Source organism: Sorex araneus, chromosome 7 (assembly GCF_027595985.1).
Source record: "Sorex araneus isolate mSorAra2 chromosome 7, mSorAra2.pri, whole genome shotgun sequence".
NCBI classification, from domain to species: Eukaryota; Metazoa; Chordata; class Mammalia; order Eulipotyphla; family Soricidae; genus Sorex; species Sorex araneus.
This window is the reverse complement of record NC_073308.1, coordinates 54,800,928-54,823,693: the sequence shown is the minus strand read 5'-3', so window position 1 is coordinate 54,823,693 and position 22,766 is coordinate 54,800,928. Positions and strand designations below refer to the sequence as shown.

Here is a 22,766-nt window from a genome sequence, read left to right as displayed (position 1 = left end):
TCATAGGTTACAAGGGCCAAAGAAACAGCTCTTTGGGCTAAGTGTCGATTCTGCATATAGGAGGCCCAGGTTCAATCCCCAACATCACCTGTTCCCCCAGACACTACTAAGAGTAGTCGCTCAGCACTTCAGAGTGTGGCTCGCAAATAAAATCTAACTAAATGACCAGAGGTTACAAATATCATTAAGAGAAATCTAAGGCATGTTTCTATGTTGATAAATCTCTTAAATACCTAATGAGCTATATATATTTTTTGGGGGGGTCACACCCAGCGATGCTCAGGGGCTACTCTTGGCTCTGCACTCAGGAGTTACTCCTGGCGGTGCTTGGGGAACCATATGGGATGCCAGAGATCGAACCCAGGTCAGCTGCATGCAAGGCAAACGCCCAAGCAGCTGTACTATTGCTCTGACCGTGAACTTAATTTTTATGTTATGAAAAAAAAAATTACATAATGGTAAAACTCCCCCCACGCAAAGGAAACAAAATGTCAATTCAATAAGATTTTTTGCTGTTCAGTTGTTTTTGTTTTAGAGTTTTGGTTTTGGGGTCACTTTCTGTGCTCAGAGCCTCTGCGCTACAGAGGGTCCCACTCCTTCCAGAGGCATCACCGAGGATTATGCACTCTGGACCTCTGAGCTCTCTCCCCAGCCCCCAGTGGCTTCTTGTAGCAAAGGGAAGATAGCAAACATCTCTTACATTTCACTTCTGCAAAGGGAGCCATTTCAAAATAAAAAGAAAGCAAAGAAAAGGTGCACAAACATATTTTCCAATATTTTATTACAGATTTTAAGATAAGTATTCATTTTAGTAACATCAACTTCACAAAAATAAATCACACAAGAAAAGGCATTTGGATGGCTGCGAAGACAGTTGTTCTATTTTAAATTTATCATTATAAATTATCATAAATTTATCACCTAATATGCTTATGTGAACCAAACCACAGAATAATCTGAGATCATCTGAAATGCACTGAGTATTCTAATTATTTCAGCAGGAGAAAAAAAATAAAGCATTGTTTGCTAGAATTAAGAGCCTGGCCTTTAGTTATCTCTTATGCAAAAAATAACATAGCATGAATTATTCACTGATTATACTAAGAAAATACTCTGCAAAAAAGAAAAAATGATTAAACTAAGCATGTGTTGCTGGTCCTATCATTTATTATTAAGCCCTTTGGAATAACTGAAGGTAATAAATTCCGATTCACATAGGCTCTCCCATAAACTGACCCAAGCTTCACCAAAGTAGTGTATCTTGAGGCACAAAAATTTAATCTCACTTTTAAGGATCCCACCCCCAATATCCCAAAGTCGGATACAAAGTGCATAATTCCTGAAAAGCATGTTCAAATGGAAATATGCTACCTTGATAAAGCTAGGTGTGATGATACCTTGACAAGACAAGTTGTTAGACAATTTGACAGAGTTATTTCAAGTCAGTACCTTAGTCAAAGTGTAATTTGGGTCTCCAAGTTCCTTTTAGCAGACTTCTCATGAAGATGCTAACTCAGGGGCTGGAGCTATAGGGCAGATGGTAAGGCAGAAGTTTTGGGACAGCATGGCCCCCCGAGCATCACTGGGAGCAGCGCTGGAGGCCCTCAGCACCTGTAGGTGTCCCAGCACCACGAGGCCAGAGCAGCACCCTGGCTCTTGAATGGAATGGCGGACCCACATGGCTGAGAATCTCTAGGAGGAGCACCTAAAGGCCTCCTGAACAGTACTAGGGAGACCCCAAAACAACAACCAATGAAAGAAATGTTAATTCAATAGGCAGGATAGGGGAGAAGGGAGCTGTCCAGATGAACAAGAAGGCTCAAGAGAATCTGAACACTGCAATATTCTGGTTATATTGGACTAGAGGGAGACACTGCAGTCTATAAACAAAACATTTGAAGAGATAAAATTGGTCCAAATATCAATGATGAGCTCACTGAATAAAGGTGCTACCAGGGACCCAAGAGAATTAATAATCCGATGACAAATGATTTCTCTTTCCTGACTCCATCTTCTAGTACTGACATGCGATTATGGCTTTCCAATTTCATAAATTTGTATAAATTTGAACATATGTTTTCACATATATTCAAAATTTGGGTATCAGGTATCATTATAATGCATTATAATACCTTTATTTTGGTTTCGGGGAGCATACCTGTCAGTGCTCAGCTTACTCCTGGCTCTGCACTCAGGAATCAATCCTGATAAGACTCAGAGGATCACATGGGATGCTATGGATTAAAACCTGGGTGACTGCGTGTAAGTTAGGCACCTCACCCACTGTACCATCTCTCCAGCTCTTTATTATAATGTTTTTAAATTGTTCTGATTTTCAATGATACAGAGTTAGCCACAGAACATGGAAAGGGGGTATAGTTTACCAAAATTAAGAACTAAAAATAGATACTAGAATATGTATTATCAATATTTTAAACTGCCTTGAAACTTTCAGGGAAAGAAGTCAGTAAGTCAGCCTTTAGATAAGGATAGAGTGGGGTTTGCAGGATAATGATCATATTCTCTAGACATTAGAATTTTATGTGAATATCTAGCATATATGATTATCATAGTGACATTCTAAAGACATAAAGTCTCAGTATAGTGCTTAGTACTATATATCCATGTCCTTCTACATAATTAAAAATTTGGTAGAGGGAGTTTGGGGATAATAAGAGTTAATGATATTCCACTTTGCTATTTTAGAGCTAGTCATGTGTTTTCATGGAGGAAATTTTATAAAACATGGTTTAATTTATTTTTGCCCATACTTCTCATACTGGAATAAACCTGACAATATTTTTAAACTCAGTCAATATCTGATCCTATTGTCAATATCTGGGCAATATCAATCAAATCAGATTAAATGAACAGAAGAAGAACACTAACATTTAAAACAACTGTAGAAATTATGGTATATTCTTTGTTAAGAAAAAAAGCATTTAAAAAAGAATCCATTATGCCCTGCCACAGAGGTGGGCTTGGGTGAGGGGGACAGGGTGGGGGTGGTGGGAGGGATGCTGGGATCATTGGTGGTGGAGAATGAGCACTGGTGGAGCGATGGGTACTCAATCATTGTATGACTGAAACACAAGCATGAACGTTTGTAAGTCTCTAACTGTACCTCACAGTGATTCACTAATTTAAAAAAATTTTAAATATCAATTAAAAATAAAAGATACTATATGATGTAGTTTTACGTAGGAACTTGTTAGCTTCATGTTGTTTACTTTCTAAGCTTCTAGGTAGAAACTGGACAAAAACTGAGAAAACAAACTAATACCATACACATAGTCAGCTTTGGATGATATCCATATTGGCAACCAATTAATTTCTCAAAGTTCAGTAAAAGTGATTCTTGCAGTATACACACAGAGGTGCTGGAAAGATAGCACAACAGTCGGTTTCTTACCATGCATACAGTTGACCCAGGTTTGATCACTGACATCTCATATGGTCCTCAGAGCACTACCAGAAGTGGTCCTGCGCATAGAGCCAGGAGTTACCACTGACCATTGCTGGTCATGGTCCAAAAGCCAACAAAATTATGGTATTTTCAGCACAGAATCAAATAATCATATATAGACTAGGGCTAGAGCAATAGCACAGTAGGTAAGGCATTTGCCTTGCATGCGGCCTACCCAGATTCGATTCCTCCATCCCTCTTGGAGAGCCTGGCAAGCCACCAAGAGTATCTCGCTTGCACAGCAGAGCCTGGCAAGCTACCCGTGGCATATTCGATATGCCAAAAACAGTAACAACAAGTCTCACAATGGAGATGTTACTGGTGCCCACTCTAGCAAATCGATGAGCAATGGGATGACAGTGATATAGATACATAGACATGTAAAAAAAAACACAAACAAGTGGTTTTACAAATAATCTGCCAAGTCTACTTAGCATACTGTAGGTGCTGAAGCTTATACATGTCATATTTACAGTCCAATACGGAATTGTCACTGAGTAATGTTTGGACTGCTATATTTTAACAATTAGTGACAAACCAGCACCAAGAACTATCAGAATTTGGCCACAATCTGCCAAAATGGCCTAAACTATAATAATAAATGGAAGCAGAATCTCTTTTTCACATGAAATATTTCAGCAACACTAGCTTGAATAGTAATCGAAACCCCCCTGTAAATAGAAGCTAGACTCCCGCAGCATAATGAGAGTGAAATATAAACAACTATTTTTGATCACTATACTTGTTAAAGCTTTTAAGTCTACTTTCAGTGCTCGGGACCGTCACACATACTCAGTTAAATTCACTTATATATTCATCTACTTTACCTCATTCCTAAGAGGACGTGATGTGTCAGATTTCCAGAACAAAAACAAAAACATATAAGTATGCTAGCCAGAAAACCCTTTTGTTATTCATTCATAGGTAAGACTTTCACCCCATGTGCATTGATGTAGGTAAGAAGAATTTTGGCTCTCTGCTCTATTACATCAATCAGCTTTTCAATTCCTTGTCTACCTCCTTGACTTTCCCAGTAAACTTTATCAAGAAACAGAGACTGAAGAAGTTTCTGCCTCAAGTGCTGGCTCTTCAAAACAGAAATTGCAGATTCGGGAAACCTGAAAAGATAAAATGATATATCATTCTTAGTAACTGCTTGGAAATATTACACTTTACCCAACTGTTCTACCCTTCATTAATCTGGCATAAATCACACCTTCAAATGATAGCTTTAAAATTAAAACGTTTTTGTCACTGTCAATCTGACACCTTTCTTAATAACACAACAGGAGAATGTTTCAAAGGAATTGAATTGAATTTTCTCTGCTATTCAAAACTTGGCACACTAATATCTTACTTAAGATCATGTTATGTTGGCAAAGAGAGAACAGAGTTAAAACGGAATCTGTTAGCCCAGACAAAAGCATTTTACTGTATCTTAAATTCCATTTCACCCATTTAAACCACTCTCTGTTCTATAGAGTTATATCCTCATAAATGTCAATGTGGCATTTTTATGCATATAACTACAAAACGCTGACATTTCAATAAATCACTCTTCCTATGTAGGTTAATGTGAATAATCCAAAATGTACCTACTAAAATGGAATAATGTGCAATACCCAAATAAAGATATAATTGTTTCTGATTCAGATTTTACCAGGAACTCTCCTAAGATGAGGTTTTTGTATTAATCCAGAATGCTAACTTGTTTTCGAATACATTTTTTAAGATCCAGTTTGAAAGTCAGGACATTCCACAGTGAATGCCTCCTGGAGCATCTAAGGCCAACTTAAAGGGTAGTCACTAAATTACCCTTTAAAAAGGTATATGTGGCTTGTCTTTTGTTAGAAAATGTAAAGTGAGTGGTCCAGGACATGCATTATTTGAAGCATTTAATATAGTTCCAGGTTCAAAATCATAGGCAATATTTTGCTGAATTTCAAATATGATTTCATCCAATTTTAATAAAAATGCTAGTAAACATAGAATAAAACACTAGCACGCAACAGGGACAAATGGAAACGTTACTGGCGCTCGCTCGAGCAAATCGAAGATCAATGGAATGACAAGTGATACAAGTGAAAACATAGAATTTAGTAGCAATATTCAAGTAAAAAACACTTGTGTCTCAAAATCCAAAGCAACAGCATATATTTGTTCAACATTTTATTTTGTTCCAGAAATTTTATTTTGTTCCAGAAATTTCAGAACTTCTGAACACTTTTCCAAGTTTCAGTGGAGCAAGTTGGGGACGCCTAAATGTCAGGGACCCTGGTCCGAGCACAGGACTTCTGAGGTAGAGAGAAGCCAAAGGCTAAACACTGGATGTGTTTAATGAGGCTGGTATGAAGTAATGTCATTAAGTTATGCTGACAACAAGCCTGTGAGCTCACTTTAGATGTACTACATAATTTAATGACTAACATTAGGTATGTTTTTGCTCTGTGAAGTATTAATAATCCGTGTTGTATAAATTTTGTGACCCTTCAACTAATTTATTTGTGGAGAATGAGATAGAACTGTTAAAACCATCAATCTCCCTAGTAACTAATCATGTACATAAAGGAAAATCAAAAAGTACTAGTCATTGCACAATATTAATGAGAAGAAATGTTCAATGCATAAATCAGACTAGCAAAGCCTTCACTTTTTGCCCTTCAATGTGAGAATTATATATCCAAAGTATATTTAATTTATACTCATTACTCCTTATAATGGGTTTCAAGTTAAATTATCTTTGAAAAAAAATTAATAAAATAGTATTCTTGTTTATATCAGAATATGGGATGACCAGACTCTATTTTTCAGTAACTCCTCAAAAAGGAATTTAGGAATTTAAGAAAATCCTGTACTATGAACTTGTGATGTGATGCTTTTGGTATATAAAGTTTCCCTTATGTAAATTTTCCTTAGACAATGTGCCTCAAGTTTGCCTCCAATTCCCAAACAGATGGAAGAACAGACAATAACAGGTCAACACACAGCTAATGCACTTGATATTGTATCTCATGAAACTCTTGAAGGAAGAGTTTAACACCATGGTAGCTGGTGTTAAAAATACATAAAATCCACATTACCTAATTTATGGGCACTTGAAATACGTAGTAAGAGCCACTGAATTATTCTTAGAGTATTATTAACAAGAGTGATGTAAGAAAACATGAACACTGTAGGAGATAGTTCGGACTGTGTGGCTGGGATTCAGCCACATTGTCTGGGTTTGCTTTATTTTCAAATAAATGTAAGCTTAACCGTGCAATTGCCAAGTAGTGCATGTCGACATCATACGAGCTAGATGCCTTCTTTACTTTTATATTATTCTTTCTAATCTGCATTCTCATTGATCTTGCCAAATATCTCAAACTTTTCAAGGTCTCCTTGAACTCTTATCACTCTTGAACATAGATATGTCTTTTCTAAACCAAACCCCATAAGTCACCCTTTCAGATGTTAGATAACTTCCCTCAAAATGTATATTTCCCGGAAGGATTTTCAAATGCTAAAAATCTTTTGACCTGAGTGTGATAGCTGACTATCCTTGAAATTGCACTTAACACTGATTTGTCAGTCCATAAAAATCACTTGAGTTTATAATGTCTCTGGACATTCTGCCATGCCAATACCTGCATGACCATTAGTGTCCATGTGCTGTCCCTTGCCTAAAGACAGCATTTGCTACCTGCTTATCCCTGCACTGCCAGCTCTTATTCCCGAGAGCCCTGCATACTTCCAGAATAACCCACTTGAATTTTCGTAGTGAGGGCCAAGTGACATGAGGCATGTGAAATGTACCAGGAGCTTTGAAGGTGACATGGCTTGGTGACAGTCACACCTTCTCTGCATTATGCTTCTGTTTTTCCAACGTGTCTTTCACCTTGATGGCCCTTATTTCCAGTCCTCAAATTTGTTATTCCTTTCAGACTTTAAATGCATGGCATTTAGAGTGTGTTTTCTTAAAACCTTACCCTTTCTTAAAACCTTATTTAGGTAAAACCTTATTTACCCTCCTGCAGAGACTATTACATTGTATAACTTACTCTTTGATGCCTTCTAACAACTTGAAGTTTAGGTTATCTTCACTTCTGTCAAAGAAACCTTTATTGTCTATAAAGACCAAATGCCTTGGGTCATGCTTTTTCTGGATAATATGCGCTAGAGCAACCGAATCCTGTTCGTCACATTTTGGCCTTAGTCCATTCTGCACGCAGTCATCTTCCCTCCGAGGTCTGAATCCACAGCAATTTGTATCTAAGCGATTATAAATCTAAAAATGGAAAACAGAAACAAAATCTAAGTCAAAACAAAACTGGAAGAAGTTAGAAGATTTCCAGAGAACTGGGGCTTTTTAAATAGCAGGTCTGCCAGAATTTAAAGGAGCCATGTTCTTGTAATTAAAGGCAACTCTCAGAACAAGTCCAAGGTTTATATCCTTCTGACTAAGTTATGGTTACAAGCACTTCCAGTTTCTTCTAACAGATCCAAAGTTGACATCCAAGCTAGGCGAGTCCACCCTTAACATTCAAAGTTCCCACGGATGCCATCTTTATGATCATGGCTGAGAGTCTTTATTCATGATGGAAGAAGGGAACCACTGTACTTTTTACATAGCTGGAGTTTATACCCAGTTTTGTCCCTCAGGTTGGGTTACAGAAAAACCTCAGTTCTCCCACTGGTCCTGAACTTTACTACATCTCCTAAACTCTATGAGCTTTTATACTTCCGTATCTAATCAGAAATCACACATATTGAAGAGATGTGGAATTGTGGAATTCAAAAATGATCGCTTAAAGTCCAGCTCATAGAAAAGCTATGAATACAGTATAAATAAATGAACAGAATGAGCAAACTGTTCAGCATAATGAAGCTTATTATGAGAATAAGACTCTATCTCTTATAGCTGAAGAAAATCGGGGCCAAAGAGATAGTACAGTGGAAACTATTGTTTTTGCACACAAACAACCTGGGTTTGTTTCCTGGCACCACATTTGGTCCCTTGACCACTGGATCCAGTTCCCCAAACACAGCAAGAGTGATCTTTGAGCCTAGAATCAGTGATAAATTCTGAGTTTTGCTGGTTGTGTTCTGCCCAACAAACATCAAAGGGGGAGGGAGGAGGGATTACATAGAAAGGGGAAAATTATTCCCATCTCTTTCAGGGAAGGACAGAAATAATATTGATTAATCAATTAATCAAAATAAATTAAAGCCTGAAGTGAGGAATTAGATACATTAAAGATAAGTCTCTACTCTCCAGTTTACTAGCTTTGTGACCTTGTGTAATTTCTTTACAGCTCTCTGTTTAATTGCCTACATAATAAGAATGCACAATTCACTTTGCAATGAGTGAAATGTTGGTTAAGATGTTGGTACACCAATGAAAAGCCCAGGTATGTGGGATCAGTGACTGCAAACTCCAGGTCTCTAGGGATAAGGGATGGGCCAGTCCTTCTCATCTCCCCAACCCTATGGGACTCTGGATGTCACACCGACAAAGTGCCTCCAGCTGCTATTTAAGCTCCTGAACAGCCATGATCCAGAGACACACAAAAGAATCTCAGAACCAAGCAGCTCACTGCAGAGATGCTTCTGAACCTTGTGCCCGGCCGATTTCATGGGAGTACCACAGATGGGAACAGGTGTCATCCCTCAACCTGCACCCTAAGAATCCCAGCTGCCCCCAACTTCCAGAACCCAATGAAAAGGTGTGTGGGAACAGTGGCGACAAACTCCACGCCTCAAAAATGAGGAATAGCTCTGCAGTGAAATTTGCACAGATTTCTCCAGAACCTAGTTATCTCAAATTGTAGAATTCCAGGAGCAAGCACAGCCACCTTGCAGCCACATGACATTTTATGCTATCCATAACAGGCAATACAAGACAAATTATCTAGCATCTGCCTCTTCCACTGGTTTAAGTGGTAGCGGGAAAATTTAAAATAATGATGGTGGGAAGGTATAACAATGGTAGAACTGGTGTCAAAATACTGAATGTAATACATTATTGTCAACAACTTTATGAAAATTTAAAAAAAAAACTTTAAATAAAAAGATGTTAGTACACCTTCCAGCTCTCAATTTCCATATAAAAACTCAATAAAAAAGATACTAAAAAAATGAAAACAGTTATTCCTACTAACTATGCACACATAACATGAGCTGTTTGCCTCAAAACAAATTTTCAAGGAAAATAGAAATTTAACTGTTTTATTTATTTGTATTTTATTGAAATAAAATAATTCTATCAAAAATACCAGAGGAGAAACAGAGAGCAAGTCTCTCAAGTTAAAGGAAGAAAATTTATGGTCCCCAATTGGAATGTGGAGAACTCCAGAATGGACAGACTGTTAAAAGTAACTTAGTTAAATTTTAGCTATTTATATTTTTTTACCCCCCACCCCCGACCTCCACCATGTAAATGCTTTTTGTATTAAACAAAATATTTTAAAGATCAAGAATTAGAAAAGAATTTAGCTTGGAGGCTAGAGAGAATAGTACAGCTGGTCGAGTGTTTGCCTTGCACACAGCTGACCCGGGTTCTATCCCCAACAACCCATAAGGTCCCTCGAGCACCATCAGGAGTAATTCCTGAGCTCAGAGCCAGAAGTAATCCCTGAGTATCTCCAGGTGTGGCCCCAAAACAAACAGAGCAAAACAAAACAGAAAGTTGCCTGAACCTTAGAAGTAGAAGACTATAAAATAGCAGTCACCTGGGGACATGGGCAAATGGTGAGTCACAAAGTATGTGGACAGCTCATAGTACACGCACTTCTGGTCTAGAGACAATGCAGAGATAAGAGGGGGCTCTGATAAGATTGGGTCTAGCCAGCTGACTGGTGGCACCACATATTTCACCCATGGTTTATCCAAATGTTCATAAATGGAAGGACTCCAGGGATGGGAGTTAACACCACTAGTTAGTGTGTGTGTGTGTGTGTGTGTGTGTGTGTATGTGTGTGTGTGTGTGTGTGTGTGTGTGTGAGAGAGAGAGAGAGAGAGAGAGAGAGAGAGAGAGAGAGATCTGATAATTTAAAAACTTCCCAAAGGTCAAGAGCAGTGTCCCAAGCAAGTGACTGTAGGACTATTTTTGTTTGTTTGTTTGTTTGTTTTGCTTTTTGGGTCACACCCAGCGATGCACAGGGGTTACTCCTGGCTCTGCACTCAGGAATTACCCCTGGTGGTGCTCAGGAGACCATATGGGATGCTGGGAATCTAACCCAGGTCGGCCGTGTGCAAGGCAAACGCTCTACCCGCTGTGCTATTGCTCCAGCCCCATATAGGACAGCATTTTTTAAGCATAAATTGGGGGGGATGGAGAGATATTACAGATAGTTAAGTTACTTGCCTTGCAATCCCTTGCAAAACCATTTGCTCCCCCAAGCACAGCAACTCAAATGCTCAAATGTGCCATTGTGTATGAACCAAAATACATCAAAAATAATTTTTCTTAACTTATTAAGGCACACTGGTTACAAATTTACTAATAGTTAGGTTTCAGACACACAATATTCCAGCACCAATCCCACTACCACTGTCAACTTCCACCCAAAATCAATCTTCTAAAGTATAAATTAAGATATTATAGAAATTTATTAAGTCCTTTCTTCTGAAAGGATTTTATTGATTTTATGTAGTGCCTTGACTGCCTTTGAATATAAAAGAAAGCAGATGATATAAAAGAAATTGCATCTGATAGCCAACTAATTAATTTAAGTCAGGGTTAGGGAGAACATAAAACATAATTCTTCTAGAAGCTGTTTTACATCTAATATTACTTTATTGTATAAATTAGAAAATCTAAAAGTATCTCTATTAATTTTTATTATAATTACTTAGCAGGAATAAAAGTAAATCTTGTTTAAGTTTGACAATAATATCAAGGTTTATTGTCTTGTATAAATGTTTTAAAGTTAACCCTTAACAAATCTAACTACTTCTTAAATACTGCTCTGAACCCTAAACTCTCTTTCTCTTGTTGCTTTTTTTTTTGGCATGGGGGTCACACCCATAGATGCACAAGGGTCACTCTTGGCTCTGCACTCAGGAATTACCCCTGGCAGTGTTCAGGGGACCATATGGGATGCTGGGAATCAAACCTGGGTCAGCCACGTGCAAGGCAAACACCCTACCCCCTATGTTATCACTCCAGCCCCCCAAATTTTTGTTGCTTTTTTTTTCTCTTTCTCTTTATTGTTAGTAACCTTGATTATATAGTAATGGGGAAAGGACAAGGATCTAGCTTCAAGTCTATTGTTTTTATAACAAAGTCATGAGTATTCTGTAAACTAATGTTAAATAGCACTTTTGAGTGGAGGCCTTAACCTTCAGGACTTTTGGTTTTCTATTTTTAATCTATGAGAAAGCATGGAAAGTTTGAGGTAGGAAAGACCAATTTAGGTCATCTTTTTATTGCCTTCCCAACATTGGATTGTTTCCTATGGTGTATTTTTAACATGCTTTGCCTAATCTAATTTTGAATCACTCAACAGTCTTCAACAGTCTATGACTTCACCACTTCTCCAATAGACTTGCTAGGCCATGCAAGACTAACAATACTTATTATTGAAAATAGGTGTGGACGCTAGAAGTCAGTTGAACTTCTCTTCTAGAAAGGAGTTTATTACTCCTTATTCTCAGGTCTATGCACATTTTTATGTGTATATTAATTGTTAAGTGTTGTGTGTATATTAATGTATATGTGTGAATGAATAAGATTCTACTTCTACCTTTAAAAGAAAAATTGGGAGGGGTTGGAGGGATAGTACAGTGGATAAGGCGCTTGCCTTGCCTGTATCAAACCAGGGTTCAATCCCCAGCACCCCATATGGTGTGCTGAGCACTTCCAAGAAGGGCCCCTGAGCACAAGTCATGAGTATGCCTTGACCCTTGGGCCTGGGTGTGACCCAAATCCCAAAACAACAACAACAAGTAACATAAATAGAATTGGATTGTAGAGCCTCAGGCAATCTGGGTTGTACTTTGTTTTCCCTATTCTCCAACTACATTAAATTATGCCTGTGTCATTGCCTTTGTCTAGAAATGGTTAAAGTAGCTCAGAAATCTCATTCCTTAGTTTTATAAAGATTGTTGGTCATAGTCTTCTTTTTAATTTCACATTCAACTTTTTAAAATTTATTTGTTCATGTAATCATAACTCCACCTTTTAAAGTCAGTGTAAATTTAAGTTACTTACATATTTTATTACATTTCTCTTGCTTTTAATAGTTGCCATATTTTACGGGTTCATAAAACATATTCTCGATAACCATTAACTCATAATCTGATTTTAAAATGTGTATTGACTCTGTACATAAGAACAATCACTTAAGGGCAGAGTGTCCATTCAATGGACAGAGAGCATCTTTTGCATATTGGAGGTCCAGTTTGATCCCAAGCACTGCAGGGAGTGTGATTCCTGAGGTCACATAGAGAGCGGCCTCTGAGCACAGAGCTGGGAGTAGCCCCTGAACACTGTCAAGTAGGACCCCCCCAAAAAATCATTGAATTATTGAGCATTGTAGTTTGTACCTGTGTCTCTGTGCTTTGTTAATTATGCTGAAAAGAAGGCTCTGATGTTCAAATTTTGTCAGTTAAGCATTATGAACTCTCATCACTTATAGCTTCTTCAAATTCACAGCCTTTTCACACTTTAAAGCAAGAAAAATCATTTACCAAACTAGTATTCTGCCTGTGAAAATTATTGCCAACAGTCATTTTTAATAAAAGCCACTCTTTCCTCTTCAGAAAATGTATCTTTTAAATGCTTATCTGTCGCTGTTGTACTGCCATCCCATTGTTCATCAATTTGCTCAAGCAGGCACCAGTAATATCTCCATTGTGAGACTTGTTACTGTTTTTGGCATATAGATATGCTACGGGGAGCTTGCCAGGCTCTGCTGTGTGGGCAGGATACTCTCGGTAGATTGCCGGGCTCTCCGAGAGGGACAGAGGAAACGAACCTGGGTCAGCAGCGTGCAAGGCAAATGCCCTACTCACTAGGACTGCTACTGCTCCAGTCCTAGATAAATGTTTACATAGATAAAATTATACTCAGAAAAATTCAAGTGTTCCAGCCAACCTTGGGGGAGTTGGTCGATATTTTTAGATATATTTCTGCTATCCTAAAGCTTTTGTAAATTCAATTTTTTTTTTTTGGTACTGTAAGTTTTGCCTGAAAAAAATCTTTTAAGTGACTCAAATGCTTACTACACCTATCTAGGATGTCTTTATTGTTCAGACATGCTCTCCAAAATTCAGTAAAAACCTTCAGAAAATCCAATGATGCCTACCCTTCGACATAAAATTCATCCAATATCTGTCTTCAAAACATAAGTCTATCAGGGCTGGAGAAATAGCACAGTGGATAGATCACTTGCCTTGCATGTAGTCAACCTGGGTTTTATCTCCTTGGCACCCAATTTGGTCTCCTGAGCACCACCAGGATTGATTCCTGAGTGAAGATCCAGGAGTAAGCCCAGAGCACTGCTGGATGTAGCACTCCCCACCCCCGCCCCCAAAATAAAACTCTTTCAAAGCTATTATGTTAGTTTTCCTTCACATATTATTGTCCCTCAAACATTGCAACAAAATTAATAATTATATCTTAGGAAATAAAATATCAAGGCAATAAAAATTACTTAAATGGTTTCTAATATTATCCATGTAACATGTGCCAGGAATTTTACACTCATGTTTCTTCCATCTGTTATTTTCTTTCATCCTCAGAACAATCTTAAGATATCTATGTTCTCACAGTACAATTGGATAAACTAGAAAATAAAGAAGCTAGCTGACTTCCCTAGAAATCTTTGCTCATAAATCACAACAAACAGAACTAAAGTTACAGATTACCTGTGACCTCACAGTTCATGCTCTTAGCCAAGTGATGGTATCTCTCAACTGTCATCTTTGTGATAGTACTGCAGAAATTTAGGTATACTTATAAAGTATGATTAATGATTCTGCATTCAATAAATACTTATTATAATGTTTTAGCAAAAATGCACAAAACTTTTGTGGAGCAGGTTAGGGAAAAACTCACGAAGAGGGAGATATTACAGTTGACTTAGGCAGTATTAACTTAAGAAAGCAAAAACGGGCAACAGCATGAAGGGAAGAATTCAAAAAACATCTTAAAGGAAACAAGAACCTGATTCCAGTGGGTTTCAAACTGTCTGTAGTGAAACATTAATGGTTTTCACTTTTCCTTCACCATATAATGTATGTGGAATGTTGTTTTGTTTTCAAAAATGATACAGATAACTTATCATTAGATAAAACAAACAAATACCAAATATTGGGCCATGGATATTGCACAGTGGTAGAGCAATAGCTTTGCATGTCTAAGGCTCTGGATTTAAACTCAATTCTGCAAAAAAGTTTTCATAAAAATTAAATATCAGGGCCAGAGCGATAGTACAGTGGGTAGGGCATTTGCTTTGCACGCGGCTGACCTGGGTTCAATCTCCAGCATCCCATATGGTCCCCCAAGCACCACCAGGAGTAACTCCTGAGCATCATTGGGTGTAGCACCCCCCAAAAAATTTTAAAAACCAATTAATTAAATATCTACTAAATGATAACATTTCTCTTCCAAACTTCTATCAACATTTATAAATACTTACAAAAACTTTTGTATTTATCATAAATTAGTATGAACTGTCACCCCCAGCTTCTTGGACAGCATTTTGAGTAGTATCATCCAAGATTAGGCCATCAAAGGGGCCCCTATTAAGGCAGTGAGTCAAAACCAAAGATGAATAAGAGAATAAGTGTATTGTGCCTATGTGGAAAATCATCTAGAACTGGAAAGATTGAATGAGAGTTAAGGTGTTTGCCTTGCATACAACCAACCCCAGTTTGATCTCTGGGACTGATTAGGGTCTTCCTGAGCATACCATGAGTGATCCCTGAGAAAAGAGATAGGCGTAAGCCCTGAGTGCCAATGGGTATGGCCCCTAACCCACCCCCTGCACACATATACAAGTCATATATGTCTGAAAGTTTTAACCTTATCTCATTTAAAGTTGAAAGAAGGGTAAAAGATAAGTGACCAGAGAATCAGGTTAAGACAACAGAATTTGTATTCCTTTTGGTAATGTTTGTGTCTTTGACTACTTGAAAGAAATACAAATGACCAGAAGACACATTAAAATGCTCTACATTGCTAATCACCAGGGAGATGCAAATCAAAACAACAGAGAGATATAATCTTATACCACAGAGACTGGCACACATTAAAAAGAACAAGAGTAGGCACGAAACAGCCCCCTCTGCTCCTTAAAGACTATGATCCTGGAGGTCTACTAACCCATTTTGGCACCCAGCAGCTTCTTATAGAAATGCATCTAGACTGTGAACTAAGCTAAAATATCAGAAATCCAAAGACAGCAGCCACGCGCAAGCTCATATAATCTTCATTCTCAGCAATAGAAAACAAATGATCAAATGATGACTTTTCAGCAGGTTTGATTGTTGGGGGAAAATTCCAAATAAAAATAGTGAGTTCTCTGTTGAAATCTTGGATGTATTCAAACTATAGAGAGAATAAAGTGAAGATCATTAGCCACTCAGTTGGGGGGTTGGCGTGGGAGGGGGTATATTTGGGATTCTTGGTGGTGGATGGAACATGTGCACCGGTGAAGGGATGGGGGATTGATCATTATATGACTGAGACTTAAACCTGAAAGCTTTGTAACTTTATTCACAGTGATTCAATAAAATAAAAAAAAATAAAAAAAAAAGAGTATCCAGTGCTGGCATGGATTTGGGGAGACAGGGACTCTCCTTCATTGTTGGTGTGGATGACTACTAGTCCAGCCTTTTGGAAAACAATATGGGCATTCCTCAAAAAAACTAGAAATTGACCTTCCATATGATATGGCAATACCACTTCTGGAATATACCCTGGGTCCCAAAAACACACTGCAGAAATGCTATCTGCATGTCTATTTATCGCAGCACTATTCACAATAGCTAGAATCTGGAAACAACCCATGTTCCTGAGAACTGGTTAAGAACGACTGGTTAAAGAATCTATGTACATCTACATAATGGGATACTATGCATCAGTTAGGAAAAATGAAGTAATGAAATTTGCTTATAAATAGAAAGACATGAAATGGAGAGTATCATGCTGAATGAAATGAGTCAAAAAAGGACAGACATAGAATGTTTGCACTCGGTTTTGGAATATGGAAAAACATAATATGAGACTAATACATAAGGACAGTAGACTCAAGGGCAAGGATGATTATTAGTCCAGGGTTAGAAGCCTGCCTCAACTGCTGGGGAGAAGGTAGTTGGGATAGAGAAGGGATCATTATGAGAAAGATATTTGAAATTGTCACTCTAGATAGGAACTGCGTGCTGAATGTAGGTAAAGGAACAAACCTTATAACCTCTCTGTATCTGTGTTGCAGACCATACAGCCCAGAAGGAACGAGAAAGAGAGAGAGGGAGGGAGAGAAGGAAAGTGCCTGTCATAGAGCCATAGAGGGGCTGGGGAAGGGCGGGTGATGGAAGGGAAAGTGGGGTCATCAGTGGCGGGAAATGGACACTGGTGGAGGGATGGGTATTGGATCATTGCATGACTGAAACCCAATCATGAACAGCTTTGTAACTGTGTACCTCACGGTGACTCAATAAAAAAGGTTTAAGAGAATTTCTTTCAAATGAATAGAACTTTAGGGGAACCAACAGAGAATATACTTCAAAGTTGAATAAAGTAAAATAAGATGTTTTATGACAAAGAAGAAATTTCCCTTATGTACCCATTTTTCTTTTCTTTCAATTAAATTGGATCACTCCATAAATGTTTCTACCTCTGTTTTCCTGACCCTCTGCAAAGGGGTGTGTGTGTGTGTGTGTGTGTGTGTGTGTGTGTGTGTGTGTGTGTGTGTGTGTGTGTCTGGTTTTGTAAGTCACTTTCTTAAGGTTCTCACCTTCTCTTTTCAAGCTGTTTTTAGTAGCTGAAACAGTTGATACTTGCACCTACATCAAGAAAAACTGCATTTTTAGAGAAAAAGTCTGAATTATGCAAAACAATGTATTTATGATGAATGAAATTTAACAAGCAACCAAAGTAAATCAATTAGGGCCCTATTAGAACTAGGCACTCAAGACGTTTTTTTTTTTAAAGATTCACATTGACAGTTGTCAGTTGCCTTCTATTACAAATCACCTCCAAAATCATATCTTCTGTCAGAAAGGAAAAAAATAATAACATGGTAAGCAGGATTCTTAAAGTAATACCCAATGAATGATGTGGAGTAAATGGGTGAATGATAAAATTGTTTGTGCTTGCCATTTGATCTTGCTTGGCTTCTTGGAGTGAGTTTAGTTTCACTAATTATGGATTATGAGTTCTTCTATCTGACAAAGTTTGCTTTAACACCTTGCATGTCATTCACAGTTGATAAATGTACAAACATATGACAAAGTAGGACAGTCTTTTCTATAATTAGCAGTTCTCTACAAGATTCCTTTAGATTCCAATTACTTCTTGGACATATTTGTATTTAGAAAATGTATGCAAGGGAAAAGACTGTCTTCAGCAATAATGTAATTTCAAAATGCAGAAAAAAAAGTAACGGTGACAACTGCTACCATCATCAACTGTACCCCAAGCACAGAGAAATACAAAAACATGTGGGTCTCTTTGCCTGTCAACTAATAACTCACACAAAGAAATCCTACACTCATCTGTCTCCGTGTCAACCAGTATATAGTTTCCAATGGAACTAGACTTGAATCTCTATATCTTAATGACAGTGTGGAGGAAGCCCGGATCACTCACAAGAGCTCTGAGAAATTTCATAATCCCCATGGTACTCATTGATAAAGACCTAGCCTCTTATGTTGGTCGAGTATGAAACAAAAACAAAAGTATTTTCACCAGTCTGCACTTGTATCACTTAGGAATTTTCACTGCATAAAATAATAGAATCCAGTCTTGTTCTGTGTTGCCATGGTAACAGATGCCTGGTAAATTAGTATGCAAGCAAATGTGACTAGCAGAGCAGTGATGATCATGACAAAGTAAAAACAGTTTTATATATGTAACACACACACAAACACACACACACATACACAATGGGCATCAACTCCCCTGTGCTCCTGTACTGTAAATCTGTAAATAGCAGTTATTACTCTGAAATTCCATTTTTAAAAAGACCCATGTCCACTTAACACAGAATCTTATTTTTTCCACATTACTGAATTATAAGAACACAAAGGTATTTATTTATGTATAAGTAAAAATAGTCAAATACTACCAAGTGCCTGTTCTATTTCTATAGATGTCAAGTTTAGAATTTATGTGCTGCACCTCGGAAAAAGTACCAGAAACTCAATATCATTCTGCCACAGAAAGTCTGAAGAACATCACCAGGCAAGTGATAATCTATTTTTAGATAAAGAAAATTCATGTTCTATAATCTGCACAAGCAGAGTTACACGGAAATTGTCCCCACCACAGGCATGCCCATATTCCTGCAAAGATTTCTATAGAGCACTCAGACTAAGAAAACAAACAATTTCACGTGTTATGAAAATCTGACTGATAATATGGAATTTATATTAAGCAATAACAATTGAAGTTAGGAGTAAGACAACCTTAGTATAAGTAGTTTTGAAATGCCTTCTTGGAACAAAATGAGACACCAACATTAATGATTTAACACTGGATAGGGTTATGGATGTGCTCAAATTTTGAACATTTGTGCAGGGAAGATTATTCAAAGTGGTATAAAGACTACATTGCATATGAGAGACCCCCAAGTTATAGTCCTGGCATCAGCTGGCCTTAATGTACACAAGTGGCAGCCTTGGTGGTTCCTACGCATCACCTGGTGGTGGTCCTGATCTTTTCCTGTCCCAAGATCACCAGGACCAGGCGGCATTGCATTAACAGACTTAAGGACCTCAACATCAGTCCGAACAACACCAGATCCAAAATCACCAAGAGTGGACCTTGGACTCCCAAGCACAGCTGGTAAGCCCTTCTAAACTGGAACATTGCCACATTTGTTGCACGCTGACACAGTTCTAAAGGAAATTTCTATAAAATTGTTTTTCTTTCAAGCTAAAATACTTTAATAAAACACTTTTTGTTCAGCTCATAATTTAAACAAACACCTAAGTCAGTGCTCTCAGCTAGGGGCCATATGGTTCTTTGCGGGCCCCTAGGATGTTCCATATGGTCACAGGAGAAAAATCTCATAAATCACAGGCTTGAGGGTGGGAGAGGGAAGGATTACACAAGACTAGAGGGCCAAGGGTAAGACAAAGAGGCCACAGGAAGAAAGCAAGCTCAGAAGATCAGTAAAAGGTGGAAGAATACTGATATGACTGGCATTCCTCAAGATAACCCCTACACTATGGGATGTAATAGAAAACGTTTTAGGTATTCTTCCGATTATATCCCACAAACTTTTAGAAAGATATAGGAGGGGGATGGAAAGATAGCACAGCGGGTAGGGCATTTGCCTTGCATGCGGCCGAGCCGGGTTTGATTCCCAGTATCTCATATGGTCCACCGAGCACAGCCAGGAGCAGTTCCTGAGCACAGACCCAGGAGTAACCCCTGAGCATCGTTGGGTGTGACCCAAAAAGCAAAAAAAAAGAAAAAAGAAATAAAGGTATAGGAACAGTCCAAGAAAACTAGTTTTTACTGATTTAGCAAGGATATCTAATAAGTGAATGTGAGTAAAGAGACAATGAAGAACAGGATGCTATTGAATTTATTTTGGTGTCAGCTTTGATTATTATTAAAACACCAAGAGATTCATCCTTATTTCAAATATCAACACAGTGTAAAAAGGCCAAAATTCTCTCTACATTATTAAAAAAGTCATTTTGTCCCCATGAATTCTCAAACATGAGCCTTAGAAGTCTCTGTCCAATTCAGCCCCTTCAATTTGACCATAGTGATATCTTTATTAGTTTGGGGGCACACCCAATAGTGCTCAGGCTTTACTCCTGAGGTTACTTCTGACTCTGTACTCAGGGATAACTCTTGGAAGTGCTCAGTAGACTTTATGTGGTTCTAGGGATCAAACAAACCTAGGTTGGCCACTTGCAATATAAAAGACACCATATGCTATATCTCTGGGCTTACAGTGGCATTATTTTATGTTCTGTATATTTCTTGTTATTTGGATACATCATCAACAACTTCTGCACGATTAGAAGAATACACGATCAATAAAATCCATACAATCCGGCTCTCAACCATTTCTGAATCTATGTTGTAGAGAAAAGGAGTTTTTTTTAAAGTAATCTGTAAAAATATTTGGGGCCTGATGAAAATATCAAGATAACTTTTCGTTGGCTTCCTCATTTGATATCTATAGATTTTCTGAAAGTACAATGCTTAGATCAACTGTTTTTCTAAAATGCAGCAGTTAATAGTTGGTTTCAAATTGTCTATGATTCAAGGATGTGGCTTAGCACTACAGCATGAGCCTTGCATCTGTGAGGCCCTGAGTTGAATCCTCAGCACTTCAAGTACTTCAGAGCTTCTTAGTATAAAGGCAGATGATTAGTGAGGAAACCTGTCCCCAAATCTAGCTCAAAAAAAGTGTTAAACAATAATTTATGTTGGTTTTTTCGCTTGGTTTTGGAGCAACGCCTAGCAGTGGTCAGGGATTACTCCCTCATGATACAATGGGGAACCATATGGGATTCTGGGGATCAAATCCATGTCGGTTGCATGAAGGCAATTATTGCTCCAGCCCCTAAACAATCCTTAAATTAAAAAAATTTAAGGACAAAATCAACAGACTCTCTCAAATCCCTAATCTCTTAAGGGATACAATTAAATTAAGTATTGAAGCATACTCACGAATGATCACGAAATCCCGTTAATCATCGATTTCTCAGGCGGGCTCAATAACATCTCATTTCGTCCTTTCCCTGACATCTTAGAAGTCCATCTCGACTCGGCCCTCCTAACTATGTTGCACTGGGGGCTCTTTAGGGTCAGGGGATTGAGATCCAGCTTGTTACTGGATTTAGCATATGAATACACCATGGGAAGCTTGCAAGGCTGTCCCATGTGGGCAGGAAACTCTCAGAAGATTGCCAGTTTCTCCTAGAGGAAGAAGTAGGCTAAAGATATCACTTCTGAGAGCTTGCTTTTAAGTCTCTCTCTGGATGTTGGCCATTGATGGGATTACACACACCTGGGTTCCTCTGCCGGTACCTTCATGAGGCCTGTCAGAACATGTGGAGAGGGGCCTCGAGCATGGCTGTAGCTAAGTTCCAGTGGTCTTCAGCCACCCGGAGCTCTGCTCGGGGTGGGGAGGGAAGCTGGAGCCTATTATTTATTGAAAATAAATAGTATTTTATTATAAATAGTATGCTGAAGCTAAATTTAAATTTAGATTCCAACTGAATCTAAATAGTGCATGGCGGGGGCTGGAGTCATAGAACAGCAGGTAGGGTGTTTGCCTTGCATACGGGTGACCTAGGTTCAATTCCCAGTATCCCACATGGTCCCCCGAGCACTGAAGGAGTAATTCCTGAATGCATGAGCCAGGAGTAACCCCTGTGGATAGCCGGATGTGACCCCAAAATTAAGCAAACAAATAAACAAATATCCCATGGCAATGTTAAAAAAAATGACATATATTATGATGTTGAGTAATAATCAAATTAGAATTGACCCAGAAATGTTCATTTGCTTGTCACTTAGCAAGTTAAGTTTATAAATATAAATTTATTCAACCAAACACTTTCTGCTTTAATTCAGACTGGCACAAGAACAAAGACATATGTTAATCTATTTACTAGGTCATGTTTATGCAAATTAAACACATGCATAATCAATGCCAGGCATCTTGGAGAAAAATGCGATACCAGTAGGGGTCAAAGAACGTAAAATTTTAAAGTCTTTCAAGTGGCAGGCAGAGGCTGAGGAATAAGTATGCTCCTTAACAGGAAGCAAACGCTTTGAGACACAAAATTTCAGTAGGAAGGGGGTCAGTATCCACTCATTCTGCTTTTATTTTCTGTACCACACCCGGAAATTCTCAGGACTTATTCCTGGCTTTGTGCTCACGGATCACTGCTGGTGGTGCTAGAAAAATCATAGACTATGCGGGGGATCAAAGCATAGTCACATAAAAAGCAAGTGTCCTGTCCAGTGTACTATCTCTCCAGCCCAGAAACACTTTCTTGTGGAGATCAGGTAACTAATGTTCTGCCTCTATGATAAAATAAGGAGGGTCAATGTATTTATAGCACTCTTTCTCTTCGGAGTTGTTTCCATGAAAAATCAAACCAATATTTGAATTCT

The 22,766-nt window shown here is 38.2% G+C and overlaps 1 protein-coding gene across 1 annotated transcript in view; it reads right to left on the bottom strand.

The window, feature by feature from the left end:
• Positions 1 to 764: 764 nt before the first annotated feature.
• GASK1B (golgi associated kinase 1B) overlaps positions 765 to 22,766 on the bottom strand; it is a 57,208-nt gene continuing 35,206 nt past the window's right edge. The window contains exons 3-4 of the mRNA XM_004606152.2: positions 7,507 to 7,733; positions 765 to 4,584 (exon numbers count right to left, since the gene is read on the bottom strand). Coding sequence (XP_004606209.2) covers positions 4,377 to 4,584; positions 7,507 to 7,733 — 435 coding nt within the window. The 3' untranslated portion in view covers positions 765 to 4,376. The remainder of the gene's footprint in view (positions 4,585 to 7,506; positions 7,734 to 22,766) is intronic.